We start from the raw sequence: 22,760 nt of genomic DNA on the forward strand, positions 1-22,760 counted from the left end.
GCACGACGATGGGTATCTTAATTTTTAATTGCCTTCGTTAAGAATACAATTTCCACAGCTGCGGGCGTTCGCTAAGATAGTATTCGCTGTGAGAATTACACTTTCTCCGTTGAACCCACTATGTCATACTCATCGCCATGCCGTTTTCCAGCACATGTTTCTTGAGATATTTTCGGCGTTCCAGCCAGATTAATTTAGCCGCAGATATTTATTCATGAGCACCGACGGAATAATTAAAACGGCCTCTCCCGCCTGTTCATATTTACAAGCCGGCACTGCTGTGTCCACCGTGCCGCGTTTAAACGCGGTTAATTGCAAATAATAATGGACCTGTCAATGCCATTTTTGTTTTCGTTTATGCAACACTCCACACTCTACCCTCGGGCAATGCGAGCGTCGTCGACGCACCGATTCGCAAAAATTCATTGGATATTCGATGTTGCAATTAGTGATTTTCTAGGCTTACCAATTTTCTTCCAAGTGTTCGAGTTTGCAATTTTATTACTGTATCCGACAAGGAGACTGTCGTTTATTAATATTTAGCGAGTGGCGAACGTTACTGCCAAGATATCCTGATTATCAATATATTATTATTAGTACCCATAGGTCCCTGTAGAATATCATTCTAATCCCTGCTACCTTACAGACGGTTCTGACATTTGACTAATTGAATCTGTACAGAGTTCCGAATGAAACGTCTTGCGTGGCACGAGCTAGCTCGTAACGTGAATGCATGAATTCATGCGCATTTAATTATCAATCGCAAGTCAAGCCGTGCAATCCAAGCTCAAAATATTATCAGAATTCTGCATCGTACAATTTCATAAATATGATAAGATATTGAAATCAAATTTTAAACATAATTAAGTATATTTCTTTTCGTCGGTATAAAGTGTCTGAATATTACCGTGATTCGCTGTATGTGTTTGTTTCGACAAGTTTCTAAATTAACCTAATCGTGACTTTGCTTTATGTTGCAGGTGAGTAACACAATCTGTCCAATATTTTCGAGATCCGTATCGATCGGTGGCGCCAGATCGTTGGTCGCAGGTGAGTCTTATCTCAGCACGATGCTTTGCCCTTAATTACGACAGCGTACGAATGGAACATAGAGCCGTGTTATTACAATCCCGAGCGAACGTCTGCTCTGCGATAGTGTCGGGTTTACACTCGGCACCTAAACGGCCTGGTTAAAACCGCGATACCGCAGGAATAACGTACTACCTCGAGCGAATCAAGTTCTCACGTATAATCACGGAATTTAAGGGCGGTCCTTTAATACCGCAAAACTGATAAGGCGAAAACAACGCCTGGACGATTCTATTCAATTCCTCCTGCGAGGATGATGCTGTACGGCAAAGCTTCACTGTCCGTGACGACAGCGTGTACATATTGTTAAGATTTCTATTATTATACTAATAGTAAAAATTTAAGGGCGGTCCTTTAATACCGCAAAACTGATAAGGCGAAAACAACGCCTGGACGATTCTATTCAATTCCTCCTGCGAGGATGACGGTGTATGGCAAAGCTTCACTGTCCGTGGCGACAGGATGTACAGTTAGGGGCATCATTGTTCGCACACGCTTTAAATCAGAATAACTTTTTTATCAATGGACCAAATGACTTCAATGTCTCTGTAAGGCTAGAAGGATTTCGAGCATTTGGTCGGAATTCTGAAAAACAATAGTAAAAATTGGTTTTTACAACTTTTTTAGCAGGATCAATAACGAAAATTAAAAATATGTGTTTGGTCAACTCGTATAAATTATATATACACGGTCCGAAAATTTCATTGCAATTGGTTAATTGGTTTGCAAGTTATAAACGATCAAATGTGATAAAAAGCCGAGAATCATGAAAAATTGCAATTTTTACCAGTTTTGATCGTTTATAACTCGTGAACCAATTAACCAATTTCAATGAAATTTTCAGAGTGTATATAATTTATACGAGTTGACCATTTAGACCATATCAGACGACATTCACTAAACTAATTCTTCTAGCCTTACAGAGAAATTGGAGTCGTTTGGTCTATTCATAACAAAGTTATTCTGATTTAAAGTGTGTGTGATCAGTTATGCTCCTAACTGTGTATATTGGTAAGATTTCTATTATTATACTAATTGTAAGAGCAAATTTAAGGCAGGTCCTGTAATACCGCAAAACTGATAAGGCGAAAACAACGCCTGGACGATTTTATTCAATTCCTCCTGCGAGGATGATGGTGTACGGCAAAGCTTCACTGTCCGTGACGACAGGATGTGCATATTGCTAAGATTTCTATTATTATACTAAGAGCAAATACGTATAGACTGTAAGCATTGTATACCTTAAGTAAAATGGGGATAATATAACATCGTTTAGAGATAATTAACCTTAAGAAAGAAGACAGCGTATAATTGTTGTTTGAACCACAGTGGTAAGAATTTTACATCGAACTAATGTGTTACGAAATTCGTAGTGGAAAGTGTTGGGAAGTGTCCGGATATTAATGGCGGTGACATCGCACGTACGGACAACTTGCGAAACAGCTCGCAAACAGTGTTTACAATTTCGTCCGGCCGGAATCGCGGAGTGAACGGCTGCGCGTCGCGTCGGTTTGCTCGCCGGAATATCGAGTACTCTTTCCGCAGTCGATAATTCGGGTAGCTGTAGAGCATCGGTGCGGCCGATGACGCGATTTACATTTCACGCCGATGTCCTGCGGCGTTCTCTCGACGCTAAATCGCCGTTAAATCCGGTAACGTGGTCTCGGTTTACCCCGATACGAATACCAAATATGCGCTTTTCGTGAACACCGCGGAACGCTGCTCCGGCCACTTTGCATTCCCGCTTAATTGACTGGTCGGTTTCCGCCTTTCTTCACCTGAACCGGGCCGATCACTCGAATCGAACTGCACTCTGCGCCCCTTCAAAACCCCTTCTATACAACGTCATTTTACTTTGCGCCACTCAGTTAATCGCGCGAGATCTAAAAAGAATCTGTGTTTAAGCAGAATAAGTAAAATATACCGCGTAGAATTCTTTTAACTCGCTTGCTAGATTTAAATTTCAAAAAATAGAACTAACAAGAGACTTTCTTCCGACTTTCGGTCGAAATTTTTAAAATCCAGGCTTTAGTTTTTAATAAAACCAGCTGCTGCAACTTCGTTAGCCGCGCGACGCGTTCAATAAAGTGGCCGGAATTTATGTCCCACCATAATTACCGTGTGTGCCATGGGCATCGCGGAACGAGGCAAACGATGCCACGTTTATGTAAAAACAGGATTTTATGCTGTGGAAAAAAGGGCTTGTAATGGAGAAAAGGTATCAGGGAGAGGCGTTGGTTTGAATTACGCAAGCCGCAATTTCGGCTGGCAAATCTCAAATTTGTTCTATTAAGAATATGACAGAAATAGGACAGAGACTACCGCGTATGCACAATTACCTTCCGAATTTACTTCCTGACCGAGATTTGACGATGTTCCATATTTTCTGCATTTATGCTACGGCTGATTCTACTAATTAGGTTGAGCTCGGAGCAAAAGGCGAGCCGACCAAGCGTGCAAGATCCAATTTGATCGTTAATCTCTCAGTCGAAGTTCTACTTTGTTGTATCGGTGTCTGGAATCTGTGGTGTAGACGGTATTTAGCCAGCGTTTGGCAAATTGCTCAATTAACGGCAAGACTTAGGCTCACCGGACGCTCGGAGCATAATCCAGAATGAGCATGATCCAGCATGATTCAGAATAACGTATCGGTTTAATTATTGAGTCGTGTAATAAATTCCCGTGCTTTTTGTATTTTATTTTATTCCCGCAATTTTGTGTTTTGTTAGGTAAAGTATACAGTTAGGAGCAAAACTATTCACACATAAGTCACACATAAATCTTTTATTATAAATTATATTCAGTGAATAACAATCGTAAGACACATAGCACAGTCATTGGCACATTTGCTAACAGTCATATGTGGAACTCTGTTATGAAAAGTTACAACGTTGCTTTGAAATATAAATAAGGAACAATAAGAAAATGATTTTCTATACCAGGAATTTTTAATATTTGCCAGTGCCTACTGCAGTGCCAGCAATACATAGCACAGTTTACCCTAATTTTAATCAATTTTCTGGCTACTTCAATGGAAGTTTCAGGAGGCAAAAAAATTAATTTTCGACATCTGCTCGACATCTCACTCAAGTGATGTGGCACGAAGCTCCAAGTTGTTGACTGAATAGATAGATGGACTGCGGATCTTTATGCAAAATAAAAAATGTTTGCAATGATTACAAGACACAGGAGTCAAATAACAAATTCATTCTTCTTTTAATTATCTTATTAAGGTGACACTAATACACTGGTGGCCTTAAATCTTTTTGATACCTCCACTGTTTTAAATTGTACGTACCCATTTTTGTAATAAATGTATAAAATCATCGCTAACCATCCTCACTCCATGGGCTTTACTCAAAAACTTGGAGCTTGGTGCCACACAACTTGAGTGAGATGTCGAGCAGATGTCGAAAATTAATTTTTCTGCCCCCTGGAACTTTCATTGACACAAAGCCTGAAAATTGATTAAAATTAATTAATTCGAAAAATTGAAGCAGATAGGTTTTCTAGAACAAAAAAAAAGACTTGCAGGGAAAAAGTAAAATACAAAACACGCGGGAATTTATTACACAACCTTTTTGTTTTAAACGCATACAAAATATGCTGAATTTATTCGTTGTTCACAAATAACAAATTAGTTGTCGCATCTTTTACAGTCATTTATTGAACTTTTACCATTTTCTCGGCAGCGTATCTGCCGCGGACTCAAATTCGAAATTTGTAGCTCGTGAACGTTGACTTAACGGTAGGTTATTTAAGGTTGGCGGTTTAATGGTTACGGGAAAATCGACCCGTTGGTAACACAACGAGGAATGGAGTTATAGAACAGGACAGGGGTTGAAAGAGCAGGATATGAGAGACTCGAGTGGCACGAAGTGCTGGCAGGTTTGCGAGAGGGGAAGGGAGGGAGAGATTGGGAAACAAGCGTAACTTGAACGTCGCAGAGGTGGAGTATTTGGACCGAAAACCTGGCGAAATGTCGATTTCAGGATTTCGTCGAACCTGTAAAAGTTTTGCTTTCTAAGACAATGGAATAGCTGAAGAACAATGTACTGTTCTTCCATTTTCTCAAGATACACAATTGGGATGGTTGTCCCATTTATTTATACGAATTTATTCCCTTTCTGCGAGAACAATATTGAGATCGTGCGAAGAAGACGAGTGCCTGCGAAGTGGAGTAGAATTTATTTAATCCTCCAAGAGGTAGAACCTTCTACCCAACAAAATTTCCTTTGAACTATAGTAGAACATTTCGCTGGATATCGTGGTCAAAGGAAAATTGAAAACTGAGTGTCTGTTATCCTTAGAAATAGATGCAATTATACAGAGTGATCCAATAACTTTGACTACCTGAAATACTGAAATACAACTTTCAGTATTTTCTCTTTTGAACAATTCTTTTTTAGAACAATAGCATAATAAAATTTGACAGCAAAGAAATGCAACATGCACGCAGAGGGTAACAGTAACAAATATAAGAATAAATCGTACGTTTTCATGTCTGAGAAACGGTCTCAAGGAAGGGATGCGTTGAAAAATACTTCGCGGTCTACACAGCAGCTTTTTATGAAGAAGAGCAGTTCACAGACAAGGATAGATTGCCAGAACTTATCGAAAATTGCTTCTGTTTCACCCGGGGAAGACCCGCGGAATGAAGTTCCGCTCCTCGAGCAGAAGAGCTTCCTCTGTTACCCCCGGGGAGAAGGAGACGCGCCGAGCGCATTTATCCTCGACGCATTACCGTTTCACACGTTTGATGCTTCGCGTGTCCTCGATAGCGGCGCGCCAGATAAAATGGTGATCACGGCTGGCATATCACGTTTCTCTTCATACAGGAAGATTCATTCGGGGGAAAAAAAAGAAAGTAGGATCGCGCGAAGTCGGTCGTTACCCCCGATTCTCCTAGCGATATCAAAGGCGTGCTCATCTGCCGCGCGCGCAACACATCGAACTAAACGACGGACAGCAGCTAAATTCATTTTTGAGAAACTTTTCTTCCAGAAAATTTTGTTTAACGGCTCTTTGCCGATGTAGAACAGGCATGTCAAACTCCTTTACCACCAATGGCCTCATTCAGTATTATTAAAAAAACAGACTCGAAGTAAAGAAGAAACATATTTTTTTTATTAACATTGCTGTTATACAAACGAACATAATACAAACACAACAATATCACAAAAATACATATGAGGTATAAAAGTTCTTTTTTTTTCAAGTTTACTTTATTTTAGTAAAACTGTTTCATTTTTTTGTTTCGAAGAGACTTGGCGACGATTTTCAGTAACCAAATTTTCAAAATTCGGTCGAATTCGTTGAGTTGTAATTATTTTCGAAATCGATTGCACACGCTGGTCAATCTTGACTTTGGTCAATCTTGGTTAATCTTGATCTTTCCTGAGTTTTATTATTTTTTAACGTTGAAAATAGTGAGTCGCACATAGCTGAAATACGCCTAATTGCACATAACATATTGGGAAATCGATCGACAGATAAATAATTGTAGAAATCAGTTGTAAATTGTCAGCCGCAGTTTCAAAGTTTTTGGTCGGGCCGCAGAGTACTTGTCGACGGGCAGCGCGTTTGACATGCCTGATGTAGAATCACGTTGTAACGGTTTTTACAGATGATTTCTCGACACCCTGTACATTCGGCAACGACGCGGTAACATAAATTGACTGCAAGGTTCATACGAACTTAGAATTAGTCGCTGGAGCACCGCCAAACGGCACTGCTCGCATTAAAGGATCCCACGCGTCCGCACCATAATTGTCCCATAATGAGCCGTTCGTTTTCGACTCTCCGGGGCGGAATTACGAGCGCGATCCGCCGCTAATAAAGTGACGTCAGCGCGTGACTACACTGTGATTACTCTAAATTAGTGATCTTCATTGTTCGCCGAGGGGTGGCGGGCGAGATCGTGCTCCTGTTCTTTCATCGGGATCGCGCGGACCTCGATGGTCGTTGACGCGCGGCCGCGAAACCGCAGCCCGTTGTCCGCCGAGTATTTACACTTTCTCACGCGCGCATAATCGCAGACCGCGCCGCGACCGCCCGAAATCTATCAATTAATGTAGCAAATAATGATCATCCGGCTGACCGTGAGTCGGCGGTCCTGCACAATGATGCCGTTCGACGCAAAAACGATGCTTATGATCCATCATTCCATCGCGCTGCAACGCACACTGGCCCAGTTTCCCAAGTTTTTAATTGAACGGTTTTTACTCACATTCTGATAGTGTGTTTCAAGACGAGTGCAGTGGTCTACAGTAAATTCTCTATAGTCGCAAAGGTCGTACACGATGAATGCAAAAAAATATCCCCTCCACTGTAGTGATTATTTTTTTATGAATCTTTTTCCAATATATTTGTGGGGCATTCTCCTGATTAAAATAATACCAAACACGATATGATTTCAACTGTATTTAGTGGTTTAATTGACGATACAAGTTTCGGGCGCAAGAAAGGACAGCGTATGGGCACACAGAGCTGGGGAAAATAGTATTTCAAATAGTAAATATAGTAAATACATATAATCCTATTTATTTTAAAGTATGTGTATAACGTCGAAAATAAAATATTTAATTTGATGCAGTATAATTTTTGAAAATAAAATAGTGTTTTATTTGGAGAATATTGAAGATATTTATATTTTGTCTTTATTTTCAATTTCAATTTTAAATATTATTGCTGAAAACAATGGTTCGAATTCAATACATTTATGCGTGTAAATCGTTTCTTAACGATAAGATAGACTGTATGTTTATGCGGTTTCTCAAAGTATTATAACAATGCAAAAAGTAAAACATTTTATTTCGTATTTCTGGTTGTTAAAATAGAAATATTTTATTTTGAGGTTCAGATTGCTTAAATAGAAGTATTTTATTTTCGAAATTGTAATTTTCTTGAAGCAAACAATAAAATCTAAAATATTAAATAGTATTTCAAAAAAGAGACGCGAAGAGTCGGCCGTCCGCGGTCTCTCTTTACACGCGCTGTCTTTTATAGTACTATACATATCTTTATTATACTATAGAGGATTTACTGTATTATGAAGGTCACTCAAGGTCACCGATGAAACTTTTGCGCCACTAACTTTTGTGGTCTATCCGCACGAGCGCAGCCGGTTATTCCAGCCAGCATTTTCTAAGGTCCTTCATTCACCGCCGAAGCATTATTGTCGTTCTAAGTGTCTTTTACCGGAGATACGTACATCTGGCCGGCAGACGAAACGCACTCGATGCACTCGAAATGTGCATCATCGGTGTGCTAAATTCCGACAAGTGTCTCTTTGTCATCCACCGCTAGCGCCCAGCGCCAGTATCAGAAATGTTTTATTACTGGCGTCCCGGTTTTCCCGGTCGTATTTAGCGAGGCTACACGGGGGCCGCCTACCCGATGCTACCTTTCTCCCCGATTTTCCGTCGAAAAAAAGCTCAGTCGACGAGTCGCTAGCGGCGCAGATGTTCCTCCCTTTTTTTTTTATTTCTGCGTCGAGCTGCAACGATACACAGACCGTATTCTATCCTCCTTTTTCGGGGTTCAATCCGGCCCCGTTGCTTTTATAGCTCGGGAAACGCGCGGAATGTTGTGCATGGGTCGCCGGTGGCAATCGGGCAACCGGATCCTGTCACCCGCGTTGATTTTCACGAGTGGACCACACCGAAGTCAAACGCTGTCGTCGCCAGTCCATTCGGCGGGTTTCTTGCTAACGATCGAGTTCGTTATCCTTGGGGACGAGCTTCTTTTATTATCGAGTCACTGCAAAAATCCTGAATCTGATGTTCGGTTTTAATTTGCCTCTTTATTACGAGAAACATCCCCGCTGCACGTGGAGACAATTTCTTTTGTGTTGCAATTGATCTTGAGTTACTTTGAACTACCTTGAACTATTCGTTTTGACACATACACTATCAGAACGTTGATAAAAGTCATACCGTTCTATTAACCCCTTGCACTATAACATCGTGTCACACTCTTGATGAAAATTTTGAAGAGTATATATTCTTCCAGAATCTATATAAAATTCCATTTTATTGTTGTGAATATATAGTCATTAGTAGACTGCGGATTTTATGCATTTATAACAAAAATGAGTAGGTGTAATTTAAAATAACGAAAATATTAGAGAAATTTAAGCATACTCTATTAGATTATTCTCAACCTACTAAACATAATAGGAAGAAAATAAATTTCTCTTTCACTCCAGTCTGTTGCAATTCAGGTAAGATATTTTTATTTTGCATAAAGATCCGCAGTCTAGTCATTAGAGAACATATACAGTTGGGAGCAAAATTGATCACACAGTCTTTAAATCAGTATAACTTTTTTATTAAAATTTAGAAGGTGTGTTTGGTCAACTTGTATAAATTATATACATTCTGAAAATTTCATTGAAATCGGTTAATTGGTTTACGAGTTATAAACGATCAAAAGTGGTAAATGCCGAGAATCGTGAAAAATTGCAATTTTTACCACGTTTGATCGTTTATAACTCGTAAACCAATTAACAAATTTCAATGAAATTTTCAGAGTCTATATAATTTATACGAGTTGATCATTTAGACCATATTAGACGACATTCACTAAACTAATTCTTCTAGCCTTACAGAGAAATTGGAGTCGTTTCGTCCATTCATAAAAAAGTTATTCTGATTTAAAGTATGTGATCAGTTTAGCTCCTAACTGTAGGCATTCAGTACGTGTAGATATTCTCCTTTTTCTAGGAGATTATGATCGATAATGAAGTTTGTATTGTATTAAGAATTTTTCACCAAAGCTTCGGAAATAGAACCAGTTGAAAATTTGATGAAGTATAGGTTTGTACAATCTCGAACCGCCGCACCGGTGTCAGCAGGAATGCGTTATGGATTCTAGGCTCGCGCTTTCCGTGAACCGTATCACGGGGAAAGAAAAACGGATGTTCCCGGCGGGAACGAGTTCGAAAATCACGTGCCATCGCGAGATACGCGGCGGTGATCCTTCCGATGCCACCCACGTCGAATATAAAGTCGGACCGGAGTAACACGCGATCCCAAACGAATCGAGATTCGCCCGAAGTTTTCGCTGTTTTTCAACGAACTTTCCACGGCACGTGCATCAACGATGATCACTCGCCGAATCCGACTCCGTTGCTCGTTCGCATTAACGAATAAACTTGGCTCATCGCTGTTGATAAGTAATAACTGTTGCGCTTTTACGGTGCACAGAACCCGAACTTCCACGGTTTCGAGGATTCCAGCACGGCGCAAACGCGAGGAACAAAAGGACCGATGATTGTTCTTCGTTCGTGCTGCTTCCGAAGACATTACTCGAGTTCGAATGGGTGCTCGGGACTGAAGCGCCTCCGGCGAAGTACGGAGCTTCGAACTTGTATTTCGGAGTCGGGGGAATTGGGATTTAGACGAAACTGCGGGAGGAGAAAATGACGAGACCCGAGGAAGACTGGTTTCGGACGGTTGAACCGTTTTCAATGATCGCTTTCCGCGAGTTACGGGAACTTCTGGAATTCATCTTGAAAACTATTATCACCATATATGATTTTCGTCGTAAAAAATCTTTCGTGCGAAGAATATCTCCATTTTTATTCAATTTTATCCTGCACCAAGATTACCGTATTATGCGAACGAGTGGTGGAGAAAATTAATAGAATGACCAGGTTAAATTCTAAAAATTACAAAGACCATTCTGGTATTACGACCGTCGAGATTCCGCTGCGATTTAATTACTTAAAAATGTTATCAATTGAATAGCGTCTTTGACGTTAAATAAGACAGACTAACTTTCTTGTTTTATCGCGGATAAGCATCATTCGACGAGACTGTTTCCTTTGTTCGAGATATCTTCATCTTCCTGGCTTCGTGCTGTAGCATCGGTACTCAGCTTTCCTCGAGAGATCCGTTATTTCTATTTATTTACTTTCCCTCGAGAGAGAGAGAGAGAGAGAGAGAGAGAGAGAGAGAGAGAAATCTTAATAAAATTCGCGATAAGGATATTTGTGAAGTTTTCCCTCGAGTGATGTACTTTTCCAATGGAACTCTCGTATTACACGAAACTTACCCACTTCGTTATCAGGAAATTTGTTCCGTCGAACATGGAAGACCTTCAAGGCTCCTTGAAAACTCCATACTATTGGCAATTCGAGATTTGCGCTCCAGGACAAAGGAGCTCAGCACACGTTGCAACTGAAATTTGTTTCTATACACGTTTAACAATAGAGAAACAACATATTTTCATCGTTCTCAGATTCCACGAACCGTCTACAGTCGAAACTAATTCTATTAGGTTGGAGGGCAAGTTCTGTCGTATTTTAAATAAGCAAATAATGGAAATTAAATCATTAAACATAAAGGATGGGACAATAACTATGTCCACTTTGTACATTGCCGTTATTTGTAATAATATGAAAAAATGTTATATACAAAACTTGCACGGTATAGAGGGGGGCATATTGTGACACAAACATTTTCTGCATGAGTGGAGGCATAGAGGAGATTTCAAGGTCACCTTGATTTCTTAAAAGGGAAAGTCCTTTTTTTATGCCATAGATCGATAGACTATCAAATTCTGAATATAAAAGTGTTGACCTTCATATGTCCTAAACCTAATACTTAACGAGATATTATCCAAAGAAGAAGGAAAATTGTTTCAATAATATCTCGTTAACAATTAGATTTAGGACATATGGAGGTCAATACATTTTTACTCAGAATTCGATAGTCTATCGATTCATGATACAGAAAGTAGGTATTTCCATGTAAAAAAATCAAGGTGACCTTGAATTCTTCTCTATGCCTCTATACGGTGTAAGTTTTGTATATAACCTTTTTTCATATTATTACAAATAACGGCAATATTCAAAGTGGACATTGTTATTAGCCCACCCTGCATATTCTTATAAATTGATTAAAATGTTTCCATTTAAAATACGACAGAACTTTCCCACGAACCTAATATTTCATCGAGTTACATCTGCCACCGGGCGGCAGATTTTTATGCAAAATCTCGTTTGCATGGAAAGATTCGTCGTGACAGAAAAAAGGAAGCTGCGCCATGCATTTCAGTTAACGCGTGCTCGCACGTTAGAAATGCCATGAATGCATATGGATCCGCGGATTACCTGGGAGTGCATGAAGTACGAAGTACACTGATCACTGTTGACCATTTTACGATCGGCACGATCGCATTTACGAGTGCGATTTGCCCGGTTTGTTAGCATGTAGAACGGCGCGGCGCAGCACTGTTCGCCTCGTGGCAAATGTATTCCTATCTGAGAGCGGACTGACTCGTACGTTATGCAAATGATTTGCACGACCAGGGGATCGGCAAGTTATCGGGATACCGAATCAAGGAAATACCGCCCCATCTCCACCCCCAGGCAAGAACCATTCGATCAGGAGCAGAAACCATCCGCCGAGAACCGTCCATTCTGCTCTCGTTTAATCGAGTACGCAGTCGTAAATTGAAATGACATTTTCAATCGTTTATTGGCTGCGGGAACGATCATGCTGCGCGAATCAAAAACGCAGATTTTTCCGATTGAAAATTGTCCAGAGGGAAGTCACTTTTCAAGCGGACGTTCTGGTCTTCCATTTTCAAAAGGATTCGTCTTAATTCGTAGAATTAACGTAATTATGGGGTAAACTTTACTTTACCGGACTCAAAATTTGTGCCTTTCTCCTATAAATTATAGTGTATTTGGTATGTAGTCCAGTAGATCTGTACTCGACGCGTATGTAGATCGAAGTTTCGATCCTCTAGGATCAATAGTTGAGGAGTTATGGTCGCTTAAAGTTGAGCATTTTTGGCAGGTTAGGGCGCCGCCATATTGGTTTCTAGTGACGACCTCGAGCCTCTTACATTGCTGCCCCTCCCCCTCGACCTAATCCTAATCTAACCAACTCGGTAAGCGGCGTGGGACCGTCACTACAAACCAATATGGCCGTGCCTTTACCTGTCAAAAACACTGCTGATTGCTCAACTTTAAGCGACCATAACTCCTCAACTATTGATCCTAGAGGTTCGAAACTTCGATCTGCATCCGCGCCGGGTACAAATCTACTAGATTACATACCAAATACATCATAATTCGTGGGAGAAAGGCACAAATTTTGAGTCCGTTAAAGTAAAGAGCAGCCCAATTATTAATCCCTGTTTCTCCAATCCAGATTTTTCGAATTATGTCATGTTTGGACTTATTTTAATCACTGGAAAATTAATAAGCTCCAGCGGTTGTAACAGGTGCGAACGCGAAGAACCGACCTTTAAATTGATGTTTCGATACGCAGAGGTAGAAACTTCCACCAGTGAATCGCTACGCATGTTCGCCCGGCATAAATCGTTCTCGTATATCTGCCGCGGCGTGAAGTTTAAAACGGGATCCGGTCGCGTTAACCATAAATCATAAATATACGATTAATCACGATTACCCTGTGAATCTATCCACGGCGCTGAATATGCATGAAACGCATCAGCCGCGAATTGATGAACCTGTTAAACCCCGCACGATTTTTTTCAAATAATCCTCTACACGCTAAACTCGACAAACACGAAACGTATAAACGTGAAACGCGTCATAGAATGTGACATATACAATTTTGAGAACATTCTGTAACTACACCGTGTGTAATTTCCTTTGTAGAAAACTAGAACCAACGAACGTTATGATGTAAAGAGGTCGCGTGAAATTTATAGGCGAGACCCCTGCACCTTGGTTTCCCGTGCATTTAGTCCCCGGCTTAATTAATGACAACGAGCTCCCCAAAGTTCAAGTTCCTCGGCCACTGATTTATTCATCGAGCAATAAAGTGGTTTTTGTTCCGTAAATGGCCGCGTGTCCGCCTCGGTTATTATCTATTTGCCTCGAGATTTATTATGCATACAATTTTTTCCAGGTGTTTGCCCATTAACTCGTTATACCGTCTGTTTAACCACGTGTTCAATTTACCGTACGCTGTCGTTAATTTGTTTATTTTCCGACGAGATTACCGAATTCTTCTATTCCCCCACGTATGTACATTTCCTCATATTAGCTTTTACCACTTTGGACAGATTCGCTTTGTTCTCGCGCAAGATAACATGGAAAATGCGACTGCGTGCTCGAAGGTTTTTCATATTACGCTATCGCTCTTGGTAATGGAACCGCGGAAGATAAAAATACCAGCGAAATATGTAAATTTTTTGTTCGCATGTGTCGAGTACAATTTCTACAATACCGTTCCCTACTTGAATTCCCAGTGGCGCGCGGACTGTTCCATTAGACCCAGATAGTTTTACACGACACGGTTACACGCGTGGCAAATTGAAATTTTATTATGCAGCCGCTTGATAAGGTTGAAAATCGTGCGAGATTCTCGACAGATGAGTACACACTTTTTAACACTAATTGTACTACGAACGGTGCAATGACTTTAGTCGGTGTCCGATTTGAAAATAAAATTCAATGATTAGGTTTGGTTAAACTTTACTTTACCGGACCCAAAATTTGTGCCTTTCTCCTATAGATTATGATGTATTTGGTATGTAATCCAGTAGACTTGTACCCGGGGCGGCTGCAGATCGAAGTTTCGATCCTGTAGGATCAATGGTTCAGGAGTTATGCTTGCTTATAGTTATTCATTTTCGAGTGTTTTTTGACAGGTACGGGCGCCGCACAGTGGGACCTTTCGTCCAAATCGGAGACAAAATCAAAGAACTTTCGATAGAAATGAGGTAGAGCGATGAAATGTTTTTAAATTAAAGCTGAAACTTTGCAGAATATGGGAAAAATAGGGAGATTATGTTACGCGCGTTTTTTAACCTTGAGAAAATTCGTTGAACATGTAGAATTTCAAGAAATCGATTTTGCAATATCCTGAGGTCGTAGACAAATTTTGGGACCAGATTTGAAATCAGCGTGAAGAAATCTACGGGAAATGAAGTACAGCATGTTCAAAATAAAATTTTTCCGCGCGTGGTATTGGAAAAACCACAATTTTCTTGAAATTGTGCAAGTTTAACGAATTTTCTCAACGTTGAAAAACGTTCTTACCATAATCTCCCTATTTTTCCCATATTCTGCAAAGTTTCAGCTTTAATTGAAAAAAAATTTCATCGCTCTACCGCATTTCTATCGAAAGTTCTTTGATTTTGTCTCCGATTTGGTACGAAAGGTCCCACTGTGCGGCGCCCGTACCTGTCAAAAAACACTCGAAAATGAATAACTATAAGCAAGCATAACTCCTGAACCATTGATCCTACAGGATCGAAACTTCGATCTGCATCCGCGTCGGGTACAAATCTACTGGATTACATACCAAATGCAACGTAATTCGTGGAAGAAAGGCACAAATTTTGAGTCCGATAAAGTAAAGAGCAGCCAACGGTTTGGTTAAAGATTGGTTAAGTTAAAATTAAAAAATGGTTAAATTTTCTGCAATTAACAAAGGATGGTCTGTGTAATTGATTAGTAAAGTTGTATTCTTGAAAATTTAACCATTGAATTTTATTTTCAGATCGGGCACGAACTTATGCAATCATCTAATATTTTTTTGTTTCCAAATTTATTATTATCTATTTCTGTACCGAAGCCAGGCTCTAGACATTTGTCTTATTTGTCTATCGGTTAATCCGGGCGAAGCTACTGTCCGCGACTCGCGTGATAAAATCGAACAACGTAACTCGGTAAAGCGTAGTTCGCCCGCAAGGGGATAGATGGGACGAGCGAAACTGTTCGCTGATACGGCCAAGTTGAGCGAGCTTAAAACTTTGCCTCTCCGCTCGATTTTTCCTTGTTTCCGATCGGTGCCCGCTTTAATCCTCTCCTTTAATCCTTCACGGACTAACATGGCGGTGAAGTTTCTCGTTCGGTGGTGACTTTTTCTCGAAAATTCCACCACAATGTTGCGAGACCGTCAAAAAGGGGACGACTCTTTGTCGATTATGTTAAACAATGCAAATTCCGTGGCAGATATTGTCTTGCGGCACGCCTTCGAACAATTTTACAGAAATTACTTTGTTCGGAGACGTGGAAGTATGCTTTTTAGACTGGCTTGACGCAACTGGCTGAGCATACATCGGTCTGTGCGATGATTCAGCACCGTTTCGTCCATTAGACTCGTTAAAAACAAGTCGCTCTCAATGCCAAGAATCTGCTCCGACTTATTTGGCTGAAAGTTGGCTCCCGCTGGGAACGTGATCATGTCCGCTATTTGTCTAATTAGGCGTTCTGTCCTGTCTACAGTGTCTCATCAGACTTTCCATAAAATAGGCTCAAAATAGAAGATCTTTACGCAAGTGAAAAATTGTCTGTTCTTCTTTCCAACAACTGTGAATTTCATTCAGTGACGAAGAACATGCTGGCATCTTCCAGATAAGATTCAAAAAGTAATAGGGGAGAGTTGCCAAAATCTAAGGGATTTTACGAACTGTTGTTCGCAATTATACTTTGATCTTTGCAGAAACCTTCTAAATAAACATTCCACGTATGATATAAAATTAAAAGAAGTGATTTGAGTAATTTTAGAAGACATTGTAAAAGTACGATTTAGGACACCTGTATCCTACTCGTACTGCTGTATTCCCAAAATCGTGCTTACCTTATTTGGTAATAAATCTTGTTCTGAAAGTATAATTTTTAATAATTTATATTTTTTATTATATTGAAACGCAAAAGTATAAAAACAAATAAACATAATAATTTCTATAAAAAATATGAAGTATACCAAATTGAAACGATAAACTCTTCGAAAACATTAGACGTAGAAAGTATTACAAACATTTTGAACAATAGTATATTTTGTATATACACAACAATAGTAAATTTCAGTGTGAAAAATTAGCTTCTTCGTAATTAGTTGATCGAACCGTTGCGCCGAGAACACTAACATATTGTTCACTCTAAAAGGAATTCTGAAAAATCACACGATTTCATTGTGGTTCTCGAGAACCCTCTAAACGGATCCGGTGTCAATCAAGGAGGGCCGTTTAATGGATGGTTGATCTATTAGACAGCGTTCCATTGACTTCGGCTGACGCGTTGCGACGAATCAATCCAGCCGGCTGCATTCTCGCCGGCCGAATCTCGAGACGGCAGATTGTCCCGTCACTTCGCAGCGAGCAAACTTCCCGGGAGTCAATTCTACAGAGCCGGGGTGAATGGGAGCTGACATATTGCTGAACACAGCCGGTCGATGCCGCGCCGTGTACAAGGAAGTTATGAAATCGTGAACGGGCCTACGGTCATCCGATTTTCCGCTCGATGGCGGACCCATGACGGGAACGCCTCCGCAACCTCCTGCCCCTCCCCCCACTATTCTGAAAATCGTAAAACCTTGGAATGTTGCCATTCGGTGCCACTTACCGCCGAGACCGATGATTTCGGTATTGTTATTCGAGCGAGTGCAATCCGTTGCACCTGATTGCACGTTTCAATATTACGCTCGCGAGCCAACGACGCGCGACGTCGCCGAACATCAAAGTCGGTGAAGAGGCTAATCGGTGCGAGACTTCAATATTCGTCGAAGCTCGTATTCTTTACCATTTTCGTGGAGATAAGCAAGTGAATGTTCCTTTTTATATCGATCGTATAATTGTTAATAAAAGATGTAATGATGCTCTCGGCGCATTGGTTCGATCTAATTTTACCTCGAAGCAATGTTGCAATTTAAATGAAATTTTCGACGTTTCGATCTATGTTTAGATCATTTTCAAGAAAAATAATAAATGCGTCTGTGAATTATTGAACAGCAAAACTAGTATCAACTATTACCATCAGTAAATTAAACATTGAATGTCAAAATTGTGTACTTTGTTACTCACTTGCTTAATGAAATTATTTTAAGTAATTTGGAACAACAGAACACGTGCTGTTCCCATGCCGTTACACGAGCTAGTGATTGTGAGACAAACGTGAAACCAATTGAAACGGATCAATCAGATCATCGATCGACGTATGAGCCAATCGATATTTGGCGGTTATTTCAAACCGTGAAAAGTCATAATCACACTTTTAACTGCTTCTATACCAAAATGTCATGGCAATGTTAAATTAACATCAATTTTGACCAATTTGTTTAGGTGTTATTGCATGTGGTGAAACCACTGCGTTCGGACATATGAAAATCCGCACTTTCGGACATTACCAATCATGGATTGGATTTAGGACACTTTCAAAGTAATGTTTTTAATTATTGACATAACTGCGAAAATGTATGTGTCAAAAATCATCGTATACTCTGAATATACTTATAACCGCAAAATGTTAGCTAACGTCAAGTTGTACGCGTTACACAAAATTTAACAAAAAATAATTGACAAATGGACTTAGGCCATTTTCAAAATAAACGGCTCAAGTGTCCGGTGATTTATGAATGGGAGTATGTTTTTGGTAATTATTTGAAAACACTTGTTGTTTGTCTGACCAACAACTGGCTTATACTACTTGCCTCGCCAATGACTCGTATCACTCGCCAAAACTATGGCTGATTTCTCCTACTTATCTGATCAAAGATCGTCCGATACCATTTCCGTGACTACTGTGTTGCATGTGTGCTCGTTTGGTGTTTGATGTATGCTATTTGTCTGATTAGAGTATGGCGTACGCTGCTATCCTGGATAGTGACATGTTTTTACAACACTATCTGATCGATGTCACGCATCTAACTCCTCGAATCAATATGTATGCAATACTATGTGTTTGAACAACACGTAATAATTCTGTTAGAAGATGTGTTGCGCAATAATAGCTTTTATGAATTCGTTCATAGAAATTTATGCCTGGTTATACAAGGTGTTCACGCTTTATTCAGTTCTATTGCATTTTTCATTGACAATATTTTATTCGAATAATATAGTCGTTATCTCCCTGTGCTCATCCGATTAGATTTTGTTGTGTGCTCATTACTAGACTGCGGATCTTTATGCACGTAAAATATGCAAAAAGCATATGCAAATATGCACATAGAATATGCAAATGTGCACGAAAAATATGCAAATATGCACGAAAAATATGATCAGAACTAATACAAAGAAATATTTATCAGTTATGTTTTAATTAACAATTTATTTATGCGCAAACACCATAATTTGCGTGTTTGTAACATTTAATTTTTGCCGTTTCTCAGTTAATATTGACTTGTATGTTGGCGAAGTACGTTCTACCTCACAGGATGTAATGGGTGCATATTTATATTTGCTCCAATAGCGTTGTGGTACATTAGTTGACACATTTTCATCGCTTAATATCCTCACGAGTTTAGATTTTTCGCATAAACCAGGATTCTTTTTTACCACATCTATTTTAACACGAATTTGATCACCACATTTACCAGGAACATCTCTTAAATGTTCAATACAATCCATGAATATTTTCATCGAATTTGTTCAGGGTAAACCGACAGTTCCCAGTCTCTTTATTGTGTCTGGAAGAGTTTGTAAATGTGCTTTATATAAACGTCAAATTTTGTGCTACTTGTGTCTGTTCCAACACATACTAAGCTGTTGCAATTGCAACTATATCATCTTCATCAAAATCTCCAACTACCTGTTTACAGAAACGAAATAAAGCTCGTGAATTAATGATTTTACTCTTTTCGGATGTTAAGAAAAGAAGAATAGTCGAATCTCTTTAATTCTATTAAAATTTTCGGTATAAAATATTGGAGTCAAACAAATCGCAGCAAAATATAGTGAAATTATATAAAAGAAGTAGGTAATATACAGTGCATATGCACATGGTAGAAAACATATGTAATATTGCAAAATAATATTCGCATGTCGAAATATGTATTTACACGAACATCCGCAGTCTACTCATTACAGTTACAACTTGACGCATGACGTGTCGATTATACGAATGCGTGGGTGTACTACTTATTTATTCCTTACTAGTTTCAGAATTGTTCGCACACGTACATATACTCCTTTCCGGACTCGAGTAATTATGACCTTGTACTTCTTGTTTGGCCACGTACGAATTGACACCGTTTGTTGCCTACGACTATTCTACAATGCTTATCTGGGGTAAACTTTACCGGACTCAAAACTAGCACCTTTCTCCCACGAATTATGATGTATTTGGTATGTAATCCAGTAGATTTGTACCCGGCACGGATGCAGATCGAAGTTTCGATCCTGTAGGATCAATAGTTGAGGAGATATCGCTTGAAGTTGAGCATTTTTGACAGGTAAAGCGGCTCGCGGCCGTCACTACAAACCAATATGGCGCCCTCGCCTGTCAAAAACACTGCAGATTGCTCAACTTTAAGCAAGCATAACTCCTGAACCATTGATCCTACAGGATCGAAACTTCGATCTGCATCAAATGCATCATAATTCGCAGCAGAAAGGCACAAATTTTGAGTTCGGTAAAGTAAAGAGCAGCCCCTTATCTGTTCTAGATTAAAATACCACTGAAATGTTCTTGGTCGACTAACGTTCTTCGAATGCGTTTCTCGCGGGATAGGACTCTGTCGATCCGAATAGAATTTAACCGGCGAGAATCACCTCGTCGTGGAGAAAACTCCTCGCTAAATGTTAAAATAGGTCGGCCTCTCTTTAAAGAAATTTTGTTTGGCTTCTCGGAAAAACTAACAGGCTGCACGCAGGAATAAATGTCCTTGTCTGGCAACGGTTTTCATTTAGTTCGCGGTCTGGTGCACACGAGAGGAACCTTCGAATCAAAGGATCCTGGCACGAAGACCTGGGAACCTTGCTTTTGCCCCGTCTGAGAATTCTTCTTTGCCGGGAAGCTCGGCAGCGTGTTTGTATTCTCGTTATTACAACGTCTGCAGCGGCACGACTGCTTAGATAGTCAGCTAAAAGATACACTACTGCTACTTTGGAAAATATATAAAAAAGGTTTTCATCCTTGTCTTCCTGCACATCGCGAGAACTGTACGGTATCGTTTGGCGTCTAGGTCAGCTGGAAGCTCCTGTTTGCTAGCTGAAGCCGTGGCCAGGCGGCCCGGAGAGCGTTTACGAGTCTATCGCGAGGGTGTGATCCTATCTGTCAAGGAATTCCGGCGTATCGTTCGGGGACGAGGGATTGGCTACAGACACGGCCAGATTTTTCGGTATCTCCGGAGCAACAGCGGAAAGCACTTAAAAGCGTTTGAAACCGGAGTCGTGGAGGCCGAAGCGAACGAGACGTGGAATAGGGACAACTTATTCCTCGCGAGATTTATGGGGGGGGACGTTGGTGTGGGGAGGGTTAAAGAAAACGGGAACATCCACTTGGTGTGGCGCGACATGGCCTGCCGCGGGAGGATACGTGTAACTGTTCTCACGGCGTTGTCTTCGTAAAAGCTAGCGTTGTCGCTTTTATTACTGTCGGGCCGTGCCGGTTCGAGAATCTGCCACTTTTGTCTTTCCAGGTCGAGTCACTTCGACTGATGTCGTGCTCCTCGGGCTTGATACACTCGGTTGCGTCTCCTTCTGCGTCCACTTCGTCGTTCCTCCCTGTGTGTTTACGTCTTACAGGCTGAGAATACACGCCGGCGATCCGAGACTCTGCGTTCCTCCGCGTCAGCCTTGAGTGGAAACCTCGAGAGTAAAAATAAGAGTACTTCGCCGGTAGTATTTCCAGCAACGGATACGGATTCCGAGCGGAATCGATTAATTGAATATCGACTACGGACGATGCCGCGCCTGTACGGTATGTTTAAGAATTTTTCAGGATGTAAAATAGTCTCCGTCGACGACGATTTTTAATTTCGAGCGATTCCGCGCAGCCGTGGAATTCCCGTCGACGACCGAGAACAATGATTGGAAACGGTGTCGGCTTTGTGCAACGACGAACGTACAACAACCGTGCATACGTGTTGCACGGCGACCTCCTGGCACATCTCCAGCCCCCGGCTCGTGTCGTTTTTACTGCTCGTAATTGAAAGTTTGTTTGAACGACCGCGGGCTGCGACAGTTTGAAATGCCCTCTCCTGACGAAACTGCATGCTACGTAGACCGCAGTCCTCCTTAAACTGCAATTTGTCAACGTATTACGTTGTTGCACATGATAACGTCCGATTTTTAACACCGGCATTATACAACCACAACTTTTTCTCTATAAATAAGAGAATTATCGGCCGATCGCATCGAGCTGTACATTGTGTCACCCTCGGCCCCTAATGTCTCGCATAATGCAGGACCAGGCTAAATTCTCAACAAAACAGATTACCTGGATAACCCGGGTATAAATTTTCTTTATCTGTTTTACGAATTTATTTCCGCGCGGGTACAGGATGTTTCGGTCGAGTTTGCATAGATTTTCACCACTGTTTCTCGGTGGGGAAAACCTCTGAAATATTTGCACAGGTTCTGCACCTAAAACTGCAGAGTACACTCAGTCCGGAGAGCCGCGATTCGCAAGCTTTTATCCCATTTTCGACGGTGCGGCTATTATTGGAGTGCGGGAAGGTGAAATGGATTTCGAAATTTTAAGCACACCGTGCACGAGAATATTAACACTCAAAAGGTGTCTGGAAAGACCGGAGCAAGCCTGCGAAGTTCAGAGAAGTTCGGAGAAGTTCGCGCGACTTCGCGGGAATTTGAAAATGTTTTATCTGTTCGAACGTAGGTTAAAAATCTTTCAATCTGTGGAAGTATTTCGAGTATCATCCGCTGTAAGAACCCGATCTTGATACGCACAAAAGAACGCCCGGTATTTCAGCGATGTGAAAAGTGATATGATGAAGGAA

At 40.6% G+C, this 22,760-nt stretch overlaps 2 protein-coding genes across 18 annotated transcripts in view; both read left to right on the plus strand.

Moving 5' to 3' along the window:
• Window positions 1-22,609, plus strand: part of LOC143212798 (uncharacterized) — a 33,949-nt gene extending 11,340 nt beyond the window's left edge. The window contains exon 2 of the mRNA XM_076431970.1: window positions 981-22,609. Within this exon, the coding sequence (XP_076288085.1) occupies window positions 981-1,085 (105 nt within the window). The 3' untranslated portion in view covers window positions 1,086-22,609. The remainder of the gene's footprint in view (window positions 1-980) is intronic.
• The window catches only part of Unc-13 (unc-13), a 697,844-nt gene that overhangs the window by 431,234 nt on the left and 243,850 nt on the right, over window positions 1-22,760 (plus strand). The window lies entirely within an intron of this gene.

The sequence above is a fragment of the Lasioglossum baleicum genome, chromosome 10 (assembly GCF_051020765.1).
Source record: "Lasioglossum baleicum chromosome 10, iyLasBale1, whole genome shotgun sequence".
Lineage (NCBI taxonomy): Eukaryota > Metazoa > Arthropoda > Insecta > Hymenoptera > Halictidae > Lasioglossum > Lasioglossum baleicum.